At 40.5% G+C, this 12,163-nt stretch overlaps 2 protein-coding genes across 2 annotated transcripts in view; one reads left to right on the top strand and one right to left on the bottom strand.

The window, feature by feature from the left end:
- Positions 1–8,867, top strand: part of LOC307030925 (uncharacterized protein) — a 17,388-nt gene extending 8,521 nt beyond the window's left edge. The window contains exon 4 of the mRNA XM_079667562.1: positions 8,317–8,867. Coding sequence (XP_079523688.1) covers positions 8,317–8,437 — 121 coding nt within the window. The 3' untranslated portion in view covers positions 8,438–8,867. The remainder of the gene's footprint in view (positions 1–8,316) is intronic.
- Positions 2,951–5,032, bottom strand: LOC307034534 (G2/M phase-specific E3 ubiquitin-protein ligase-like; the record flags this gene model as incomplete). The annotated part of the gene is made up of 5 exons (XM_079673360.1): positions 2,951–3,415; positions 3,576–3,790; positions 4,264–4,436; positions 4,570–4,676; positions 4,897–5,032. 5 exons carry the CDS (start codon positions 5,030–5,032, stop codon positions 3,159–3,161), a joined length of 888 nt encoding a protein of 295 aa, XP_079529486.1. The 3' UTR covers positions 2,951–3,158.
- Positions 8,868–12,163: the final 3,296 nt, after the last annotated feature.

Here is a 12,163-nt window from a genome sequence, read left to right as displayed (position 1 = left end):
GGTACTAGTTTGACTGCTACTAACAATACATTGAAGTACTTTTACTGTGTACTTTGTGAGAAATACTCTGTCAAAGTCCTCTAGTAGCCTACATAATGCATGTTTTCTGCTATCTTTGATGAGTGATACAAAGACAATTTTACCATTAGTTCTTAATGATATTGATACTGCTGGACTCAGTAGTCTTACACCTACTACCACAATGAAGTAGCCTACTTCTAGTGTGTTTTTCGTTGTTGTTGAAATCCTCTGTCAAAGTCCCCGCGCTCCTGAGAACAAAATCAAGCCACTTCTGCTAAGTTTGATGAGGGAAAAACAGATTTTTTTTGTTGTCATTAGTTCTTCGTGAGATTGACACTATTGGACTAGTGAAACTACTCCCACAAATACTATGAAGTACTGTGTACTTTTTGATTAATCCTCTGTCAATGTCCCCTCCTGAGAACAAGTTTCTCTAATCTCTGCTATTTTGAATAAGCGTTAAAACACCTTTCTTCATGAGACTGATATTGTTGGACAGAGTATTTTAAGAGGATGGTAGACATGATATCAGCTCTACTTCCAGTCAGTAGGCCTACTCCAGCAGCAGCATTTGTACCCCTTGGAAAATCTATACAGACTGGCCTGGATAGCTGGTCTATCCTTATTATATATCCTTATTATATTAGCTTATGAAACCAGACAAAGAACCAGGTCTGAGAATAGTTTAGCACTGTTGCCTCCACCTGTCATGACTAGACATCAAGGCAGACCTCGATACAGCATTTCAGGAGAGCAAATATCTCATTTGGTATCCCTTGGAATGAACTGGCAAAGCATTGCAACATGCTTAGTGGGTAAGCTGTCGGACTCTCTACAGGCATAGACAGCAGCTTGGCGTTCAGCCACTGACATATGCAACACTATCCAATGACAACTTGAACAGAGTTGTTGGTGAAATTCTTCAGCGCACCACAAATGCAGGTGAACGATATGTGCATGGGAGCTTGAGGTCACGTGGGTTGCGCATTCAAAGGTGGTGTGTTAGACAGAGTCTGCAAGACGTTGACCCCATTGGACGGTCGTTCAGAAGACGCCATGCAATACGTCGACGAATTGACAGTGTTCCAACCCCCAATCAATTATGGTGAGTAAATTCCCAATAGAACAACTTTGGTTGAATCAAGTAGCACAAACTCAGTTGTCAGTTTCTTACAATCCTTAAGTACTTATATCCTTTATTTGAGTGAAAGTAAATGTAAAAAGTAAACCCTTGATTACAAGTATAATTCCTGCATTCACAGCTTTGAGTGTACAGCAAAATGGACTAAGCATCAAAAGCACAAGAGGTCATTATTAAGAATTGTTTCTCTTAGTTTTAAATTATTTATGCATATCTAACCTTGGCCAAGTTATAGTTTTCCCACTCATGATTTACTCTGATTTTAATTTCTTTTAGGCACATAGATGGAAACCACAAGCTTGTGAGATGGAGAATGGTGTTCCACAGCTGTGTTGATGGTTTCAGTCGAACCATCATATACCTTGGTTGTCTTGACAACAACAGAGCCTCTAGTGTGTTGTCACTATTCATTGACGGTGTTCAGAACTTTGGACTACTGTCCAGGGTGAGATGTGATCATGGACTGGAAAACACAGGTGTTGCCCGTTTCATGCTTTACAGAAGAGGATTAAACAGACATAGTGTAATTACTGGCAGGTCAGTGCACAACCAAATAATTGAGAGATTATGGGCAGAGGTAAATCGAGTAGTCTCATTTCATTTTGTTAATCTTTTCAACTTTATGGAGGAGCACAGTGTATTAGATTCACTTAATGAGCTCCATATATTTTGTCTTCACTATATTTATTTGCCACGGGTTCAAAGGGCTGCCACTGAGTTTCAGAACCAGTGGAATAACCATGGTCTTTCAACAGAACGGGGGCAAACTCCTCTTCAGCTGTGGCAAAGAGGCATAGTCAACAATGCAGGAACGCATAACCCAAGTATGAATGGTATTTATGATATAGACAGTGGCTTTGGTGTTGATGACAACAGACCACTCCCAGAGTTACAGACTAACAATGTTGTTGTTGTTCCATCTATTAACCTTACCATCAGTGACCCAACAATGGATACACTTCAGCAGACTTTTGATCCATTTGAAGATGATGGGAATCATGGTATATATTTGTTTTGCAACCTTGTGTACTTTCTTGAAGAGAGGCATACCTAAAATCTTAGAACCAAATGGCGTACCAAAAAGAAACAAAACCCCCCTCGACAGATAGGCCTATTTAAGAGCACATTCACATCAATAGAAAAGGTCCACACAGGATATGTACGGCCTTTAGTAGTGTAAAGCAAAGCAAAACACACCGACAATCTATTTCACAGACACTTAAACATATTGTCAGTTTTAACATACACTGCTTAAAAAGAAAAAGCGTTTATTTCAGTGGAGTAATGGGAAAAAAAGTTCAGCTTTTGTCCTCTTCTGTTCTATGGTGTGCTGATTTTGTGTTGCTTCTTGTGCTCCTACTGACTTCTCACATATTCCACTGATGCTGTATCATTGTATTTGACAAAGGACATCAAATGTTAAAATAATTAATACTTCAGTCAATTTATTAAGTTCTCCAGAGCCAAAAGCTTTAATAAAATGTGGTTTCAATTCACACGTGTTTCACTACTTTTGGTAACAATTTATTTGAACATTTAAAGTAAGACATATGGCTGGAAATTCTTAGACATGGAGGTTTGAGCTCACTAATGCACATAAAGGTCTTAACATCCTATACACAGCAAGGATCCATTAATTGGAAGAAAACTGCAACCATGAACCTAAACAGTAACCTAACAATTGTACATCTTTATAAAACCTTTTTCTTTTTAAAACTTTGATTGCAAAATGACTGGCAACCTAATCCTGGCTAAAAATACAGAGCCAAGTTCTAAAGCCAATTGAAGTTTACTCAATAAAGTTGAATTTGCCTTTATTGAACTTTCTCAAAATCTGAACTGTACTTTAAAAGATGTTCCCAGCAAAACACTGTGGAATGATATCCACAATAAAAACGTGTCAATAACTGTTTGGGATTTTTTGAACTAAAATGTATTTATTTGAGTGTGAACTTGACCTTTAAACAGAATACTGAGATGGAGGCCTGCCCATGAATTAAGCTATGCCGAAACCCTGGGTATTTCCCAGTGCAAAGTCCATATTTTCCTGGAAGTCTATGTAAGAGCTATGCAGTGGCAACTTCAAACAGTTGATGCAGGTGTTTGCAATGGGAAGTTTAGAAGTGGTTCCTGAGTCATAATTTTGGTGAAGAAATTCAATTGAAGGTGGTGGATCAAAGCCAATTGGTGGAACAGTATTGGCTCCAGTGGCAAAGGCAAGAATTGTCCTCAGCTTCTGTGTTCCCTCTTGATCTAGAGAAAAGTCAATACATCGGAAATTAGAAAGAACACAAACAAACAAAAAAAACACTGCACTTAACTGATACAATGTCAAGATGCAGTGCATTGTTAATTACAAGCGAGGAGATATTTCAGTTCATACAAGAAACGCTTTAAACAATTATACATTAACCTTCTGCATCTGTTAGGTAGTCTCTCCAGAAAGGAACAACAACTTCTTCAGCACTCCTTCTATTGCTGCCAACTGTTGATAGGCGGATGGTGAAGAGGCTGTCAAGCAGGTCAGCTGTGAGGTTTGTAGGAGACCAGCATAGAAGGGGGCGAAAACTCTCCGGGTGAGCTTGGATTTTGTCCAGCACACCAAGTGTTCTCAGTCCATCCCGAAATCTGAGTAAAAATCACACTTGCTTTTTAAAGTGTTTTGATTGGCGACTTAAGTTTGAACTAAAGAAGCTTTTACATCTTCACATGTAGTCCTTTTTAAACGTCATGGCAAGGAAAAATGACTTGCTTAGATGCTGTTCAAACAGGAGAAAAATATATGTGTGTATGTACGCGTGCGGGGAGGGTTTACAGTATTTTTGCTCTAACACACAACCCAAGCCCACAACTACTTTGTACAACAACTTTTAAATGGCTAGAAGCGCTCGCACCACAACCACCTGGCATTTAGTTTTAGCCTATGTGACACGATGATGTAACATAATACTGTCATGTGGCTTATATACGGTGCGGTTTAGTCGGGAAATTACCGCATACACTTCAACAGAAATGGCCGACAGAAAACCTTGAACACAATGCAATCTTCATGGGTTTCAATTCCTTATTGGAGAGGCAAAAAACTGAGGATAAAAATGTACCTCTCAAAAGGACCACGCACTCTGTGTATCACTTGGAACATCAGGATGTCATCTACAAGCAGATTCTTGTCTTCCAACCTCCGCAGCGGCCTCAGGCAGCCAGCATTGGCCAAATACTCCTCAAGTAGTTCTGTTGTTGCTAGCAGATCTTCCAATGATTTACCCTCCGTGACCTTCCAATACATACAAAAAAACAACATTTGAAAGCGCCAACATTTGAACATATTCCCCTCTGCACTAGCTACTAGTGTAGAAAGAGACACACTTACAGCACAACATAGTCTAAAAATGAGGAAAATAAATTACCCTCTTAATTTTTTCGTGCAGGTCAATATCCGCAACATCTTCCAACACTGGCTTAGCCAATTCTGGGCCATCAACAAGGCAAGAGAAGAGAGTTGGGGACAGAAAGCCTGCGGGAGAACCGCCATGTACAAGGCTTACGGCAATGGCCCTGCCTGCAATAAAGTACCGGTCCTCTCTCATGGCTAGAAGAAATGACAATTATTATATATTTGACAATGCATGCGTATAGAGACTTAAAAAATGCCTGCAAGATCATATAAAACAGTGACATACATGTAATAAATGGTTATCTGGAGTTTATCATGTGAGATTACAATCAATACATACCACTACTGTCAAAGGCCAAGTTCAGTTTGCCTTCTTCTCCCTCAAACATTGGAGATTTGGGCAAAGCTTCCATTAGAAGTCTTAGAAACTCTCTTCTTGGTCCACCCAAGTCCACAGCCTCTTCAGATACTCCCATATCATCAGAAAACCTGACAGAAAAAAGTGTGACATGGATCGTATGTCCCTCTTTTAAACCCCTGATGGCTCCATCCAGGACTGTGGATCGGTTGATGTTGAACTTGCCTTTCTTCTGATGATTTATTTTTGTTGCAAGATCTTGGAAAATATCTCTCACCGGCACCAAACATCCCGTAGCCATCCTGGAACTAACAAGATAAATAAAAGTCAGGGCACACACACTAGTTTTGAGCAGGTGGCATTATGTGTGTGTGTTGTTCATGGTCATTGACAATTTTGAACTTCAGTACATAATTGTTACGTACAAAGTATACTAGTATAGTAGAAAGTCAATAGGTGGTGATATGTAGCATAAGCTTGCAAACTAAACTGCGTTCCTGAGAATGCTCAGTGGCATCTGCCATTCAAGTAACCTCTCTCTTGAGAGTAACAATCTTATTGCTGTTATTAGTCTTGAGGAGCCATTTCTAAACAAACTAAAGTAGTCGCTCTCACCAGGGATGAAGGAATGTGCAACTCAGTGGAGCGGTGTGACTTACTGTGTTTTTAATAGTTTTTGGACAACAATAGAGCTCTAACGCACAGGGGATTCAAATATCCGCACATAATGTCATACATTTTGTCATAAATCTTGATGTAATTTATCATTATTTAATACCACATGGTTAAACCTACAGTGCGGAACTGTGTCTACCCTCCGACAGTGAGTAATTTAAAAAAACAGTGTTGACATGTGCTTTGTGTACACCGACCAGTGTTTTTGAAAGCCCTCCGAGATCTTTTTGGTACTAACCTTTAACTCTGCAGGCTTGCTAGTATAGCCTGGTTCAATTCCTCATCAGAAGACTCGTCAGACAATGCAGACATTATTGTAAGGTAGCTATCATAGATTGCTGATTGGTGGTGTGTTGAGGTAGAGGGTAACACAGGACAGTGGCTTGCTGGAGTGCTGCCCGGAGCTGGATCAACAGAAGTTGTTCCTCCAAATGATGATGTAGAAGGCTGACTGCTGGAAGGGTAGCTTTCCAGCGAGCATACTGGCAGTTGAGTAGAATAACTGTTCACTGATGTGCTGCTGTGGTAGGGTGAGATACTGCTTTGGTAGATCAAGGCAGGAGTTTGAGTGAATGACGCTCCACACCCAAGTGATGAGGCAAAAGGTTGAACTGCAGAAGTACAGTTTGGTGGGGAGGCAGTCATTGGACTGTTGAAACTGTCTGAAGATGCATTTGATTGTCTATCTCGTGGTCGAAATGAGGAGCGCAGCTGCCTTGCTGAACCAGTGTTTTCCGTACAAATGTGAGAGAGAGAGTGTGTCTGTGTGTGAGAGAGAGAGATTCCGTCTGTATGAGAGAGAGAGTGTGTCTGTCTGTGTGTGTGTGTGTGTGTGTGTGTGTGTGTGTGTGTGTGTGTGTGTGTGTGTTTGTGTGTCTGTGTGTGTGTGTGTGTGAGGGGGATAGAGAGTGTGTGTGTGTGTGTGTGTGTGTGTGTGTGTGTGTGTGTGTGTGTGTGTGTGTGTGTGTGTGTGTGTGTGTGTGTGTGTGTGTGTGTGTGTGTGTGTGTGTGTGTGTTTGTGTGTCTGTGTGTGTGTGAGGGGGATAGAGAGTGTGTGTGTGTGTGTGTGTGTGTGTGTGTGTGTGTGTCTGTATGTGTGTGTGTGTGTGAGAGAGAGAGAGAGAGAGAGAGTGTGCGCGCGTGTGTGTGTGTGTGTGTGTGTGTGTGTGTGTGTGTGTGTGTGTGTGTGTGTGTGTGTGTGTGTGTGTGTGTGTGTGTGTGTGTGTGTGTGTGTGTGTGTGTGTGTGTGTGTGTGTGTGTGTGTGTGTGTGTGTGTGTGTGTGTGTGTGTGTGTGTGTGTGTGTGTGTGTGGCTCCAATCTGCCCAGCAACGCCATGACAACCAACTGCAGCACTGAGTCCCATAAGAATGCATTGAGGAGTATATCTGACAATTTTGCCACCTGTTCAAAAAATATGGCTCCAATCAAAAAAAATTACCAGTTCTTGAGCATCAGGGAACCCCAATGAACTGAAATATGTTGTTTTTTTGGATTTTGTGTGGTAAATGTGAAGAGGAGAGCAGTTTGTCTAAAGTGCACTTCACTCTGTTCTGAAGAAAGATCCGGATGTTCTTAACATGGGAATCAATTGGGAGCTAGCTGGACTTTTTGTCTCTTCATGCCCTCAAGATTTTTTCTAAATATTTTTTTATTTCACAACCTAGGAGAGGTTTTCCTAAGTTTTTCATTAAAAAATATGTCTGAGGAGTGTAGGGTTTGGGAATTATGGCAAGTTTAAAACATTTTTTAGGGGGAATTTTAAGCACTGCTCCACTCTGTTTTGAGATCAAAGCCCTCTAGACAAGCTGCTCCATCAACTCTAATGTTAAAATCTGAAGAAAGGCCTCTCTACCAAGCTCCAAACTAAATTCAATATCTCAAAAAGTTTAAAAGATGTCAAAAATCTGAATAGGAATTGAATAGCGGACGGTCTTGTGATCATTTGAAAGTTGGAATGAAGTGTCTACCTGAAATTATGTGGAAGGAGAAGCATTTGGCGCAAAGTGTAGCAAAAGTGGATTTGAAGGCATCTCCCATTGACTTCAAAGTTAAACAAATAGTTTAAAAAGCTGAATATTTCAAAAGGTATGAAATATTAAAAAAAGAGTTGAAAAGCTGAATATTTCAAAAAGTTTGAAATATATTTTGAAAAAGTTGAAGGTTTCCCATTGATTCCTGAACAGGCTGAATAGTTTAATATTTGAATGGTTTCTGTAGCTGAAAATAAGCTGAAGTTATGGAGTGCCAAAGTATTGGCTGAAATAAGGGGAAGAATAAAGATTTGAAGAACTAGAGTGGAATGCTGTAAACAGCATTCGCACTAATAATCTAAGTTATTGAGTTTTTAGCATAATACTTCAGAATCTTAAAATCCCCCTTTTGATATCACTTAATTATACGTTTAATACATTTAAGTCAAGCTAAGGTACATGTGATGGTAGCTAGTTTGTGCTCTTACCTGTGAGGCCTCCTCCAAACAGCATAATAACCAGACTGTATCATTAAAACTAAGTACCAGTTCTAGATCCTTGACTTTAGACAAACAATTCAAAAGACAACATGTATTTAAAGACCAATCTTTATTTGAATGTGCCTCTTAACCTGATATATTAGTTATACAGTAATAGTATTGACAATCTAAAAAAACTGAGCAACTCAACAGTCAACTTTATGTTTCTTATTGTCTAAAGCATTTGTTATTTTCATTTCCCCCCTCTCATATTCAGTGTGGACAGATTGAGACAGCGTGGTGTCCAGAAAGCTGCAGAGAGTTCAGGGAGAAACCTCTGTGTGATGCTGGGCAAAGCTGATACCAACTGCACAAGCCTAGTCTGTCACTTTATTTGACTAAATGTGTTTACTTATACATTTAATAGGTTTACACCTTCTGTCCATATGTGCTTTTTATTTAAAACATTTGATTAACTTTTGGTTCACATTTCAATAAATTGTATTTGTATTTGCACTCCTTTTGTCCATTATTCTTACTGAAAATGTTAGATTACACATTCACATCTGATTGAAGATTGACCCTATTTATTTGTGACGTTGCAAACTCTGCGGTACAAGGCACAAGTGATGTGAAGCTCATAAAGCGAGGCAAATAGAAATAATCAGCTGATGGAGTGTAGATGTGGAAATAGGTGCATTCGATCAGCTGACTGTTTTTACAATAAAAAGTAGTTTCTTAGTGTACTGGTCTTAAAATCTCAACATCAGCTTTTAATGTTCCTCTTGGATGTTCTTCTTGACCCTCAGAGAAGGAGAAAATGTTGTGTCTTTCAGGCATGTCCTTTCCTAACAAAAATGACAGGAAACATAAAAATAAAAAAATATTATTGCAGAACAAGTGTGTTATTTATGAAAGCGGTGTGTTTGTGTGTTTAGGGGCTGTAGATATAATTATTTTGTAATTGTAATGTTTTTTTTTTATTTCAACAGTGAGCTACAAAGACAATCAGATTATGAATGAACAGTATGAAGTTCATCAACATTGAAATATATGTTATCAAAATAATATTGAACTGTTATCAAAACGTAGTGCAACTGTAGAAGCTTGCTCTGTTGTCTCACTGAAAGAATAACTTTTACCATGTTTTTTAAAGACAATATTGAGGGATAAATAGTAGCAGTTCTCACTATGTGTTAAATATCTTTGCCTTTAATACATTAAATTAGAAAGCTGACAAAATCACATTGCTTGTTAACATCTAAATGTAACCTTTTGCATGGAAAAAACCCTCAGCTTCACTGGTGTGTAGTTGATCTAGTATTGTTTAATGGAATGTATATCAGTGTATTAAAGTCAATACTTCATTCATTTAAACCAATATCTTTCTTGATTCTTTGTACAGTATGAAAAAAAGAGTATTTGTACCTGAGCTGAAGTTCACTGCTGTGAGGAGTCCAGTTCTGTCTCTCACTCTCTGGTCCAGCCTGTCTGCATCACCTGGACACCTTAAACAAACAGATATATTATGTAAAGTACCATGTGTACAAACAATATAACTGATTCTCTTCTGTTGAACATGTTGGATTGTGTATTGTCCGAGTCAGGGTCCTTTTTATTCTACTGTAACTTTGGAAGTTGTGTTACCAATGCTTACTGTTTATTTGATACCCATTTGGTAATGCAATTCATAAAAACAACAAGGTTTGGGTTTGTTCTTCAGATGACTGTGATGTTAACGTGTAAGCTCAATAATGGACTCCAGCTCAACCAACCATATTGTAATATCTAAGTAATCATCTTGAAATATGACATTAATAATTTTTAATATACACATATCTTATTGTGAGGTTGATTTCACATACACTACTTCGACATTAACTTGTCTACATACTTGAGCATAGCCAATTTAAATTAACCTTAGCGATGCATACAGTTCCTACCTATCTAATAATCATCTCTCTAAGTTACAAGGATGACCTTATTTTATCAACCTCAAACAGAAGCCATTTGTTGTACAGTATTATCCCACTTAACACTTGTCTATTTCGTTTTAACCTTTATAAACATAGTCTATGATTTTAACTTGGAGGCTACTATTAGCATCGTTAGCACCGATGTAGCTACCACTCGCTTACACGCTAACCCAAGCCTTAACATTCAGTACGTAGCTGATTAAAATCATTAACACATAAATAAGTACTCAAATTTCACTTACCGCGAAACCGCATTCATGCACTGTCTGTTTCAACCGCAGAGCGAGTCACAATAGTCCGATATATAAGCATGAAGAACAAACAAGCACGGCCGGGGGCAAGTTGTGGTCCCTGGATGAGCAGAACAGGCAGAGTGCCTGTAGCTTCACGGAGCAGCTAGCAGAGAAACAAGAAGCTAACAGCAGCAGTCACTTCACAGAGCCGTCACTCAATGTGACCACGCCCTAATTTATGCAAAAACGTTAAGACCTAATATAATTAAAAGGGTCGTGTTAGAAAACAATTCACTCACAGATCCATAATCATGAAGGTGGAATCTAACTATATTCATAATAATATTTATTGCATCCATGGGTAGAAACATGTTTTTTTCTGCTGTAAAGTTGGGCATTTTAACATGGGGGTCTATGGAAATTGCTCCTTTCTGCAGTCAGTCCCTATCGGCCAATATATGCTCCGATCTCTACTGGACTCTATGGGTACTACTCTTAGCCATGCTATGCGAGCATTCACATACTGAGATACATAAATGTAGCCGGCCAATCGGGGCGGGCCTACCTGAATACGCGTGCAGGCCCACAGTATATAGGGCGGCCACGCCTCCTGTCATCCTTTTCTCTTCAGCGAGCAGGATAAACAACTGAGCAAATAACGTGAAAGAAATTAGAAATAAAGTATACCTGTCATGGATTCACCACTCCTTGAGCCCCGGCCCTGTCCTACATGCCCTGGCTTAATCACGGGCGCCGATCCCCACCGCTTTTGTTTCAAGTGTTTAGGGCCTGACCATGCCGCGGACGGCGTGAACCATTCCCCGGCCTGCAATGCCTGCCGAATGCTTCCACGGCTCAGGTGCCAGCACCGTCTGGAGCACTTCCAGGCTCATTATGTCTCGCCGGAGGCGGAGGACCAGGTGGACCAGGTGGACCTCGAGGTGGTGCAGATAGAGGAACAGGATGTGGCCGGGGAGGTGCCATTCACATTCACCATTCCAGCGGGCCGGGCGGCCCCGGTTTTTTCGAGGAGGAAGATGACGAGGATGACCTTATTTTATCAACCTCAAACAGAAGCCATTTGTTGTACAGTATTATCCCACTTAACACTTGTCTATTTCGTTTTAACCTTTATAAACATAGTCTATGATTTTAACTTGGAGGCTACTATTAGCAAGCCTTAACATTCAGTACGTAGCTGATTAAAATCATTAACACATAAATAAGTACTCAAATTTCACTTTGCCCCCGGGCCGTCCGCCCGAGACCCCCTCCTCGAACTCTGCCTTGCCCCCGGGCCATCCGCCCGAGACCCCCTCCTCGAACTCTGCCTTGCCCCCGGGCCGTCCGCCCGAGACCCCTTCCTGGTCCTCTGCCATGCCCTGGGCTGTCAGCCAAGGCCCGTCCTCCGGACCCCCTCCACCCACCCTGCTGGACGTTGTTGGATCTTTTTTTTTTTTTTGGTGTTTAGGGACGTCTAGAATCCGTCCCTTGAGGAGGGGGTTCTGTCACGATTCTCATGTCATTTCACGTTTCTATGTCTAGGTTTGGGTGTTTTGCTGTTCTCCCTGTCATGTTTTCCTCCTGGGTTATTGTCTGGTCCTTTTCCCTGTGTTTTTCCTCGTGTCGTTAGTTTCCCTGGTGTTTCTAGTTGTCTGATTGTGTTCACCTGTGGCCCTTGTGTTTCTCCTCCCCTGCCTGGCTGTTTCTCGTCTTGTGATTACCCCTCCCTGTATATAGTCTTGTCTCTTCCTGTGTTCAGTGTTGGTTCGTCTTTTGTTTGTGACCTAGTTCACCGTGGAGTGTTTTGTTTGTCCATGTTTGATATTAGCCCTTGAAATAAAGGAATTATCAGTGTGATCTGCGTTTGGGTCCTGCCTGCTTCACTCCTCGTATCAGAGAGGGTGAGACGAAA

This window comes from Notothenia rossii (genome assembly GCF_949606895.1).
Source record: "Notothenia rossii genome assembly, chromosome: 3".
NCBI classification, from domain to species: Eukaryota; Metazoa; Chordata; class Actinopteri; order Perciformes; family Nototheniidae; genus Notothenia; species Notothenia rossii.
Note: the sequence above shows the minus strand (reverse complement) of the source record. Positions and strands in the feature narration are given on the sequence as shown.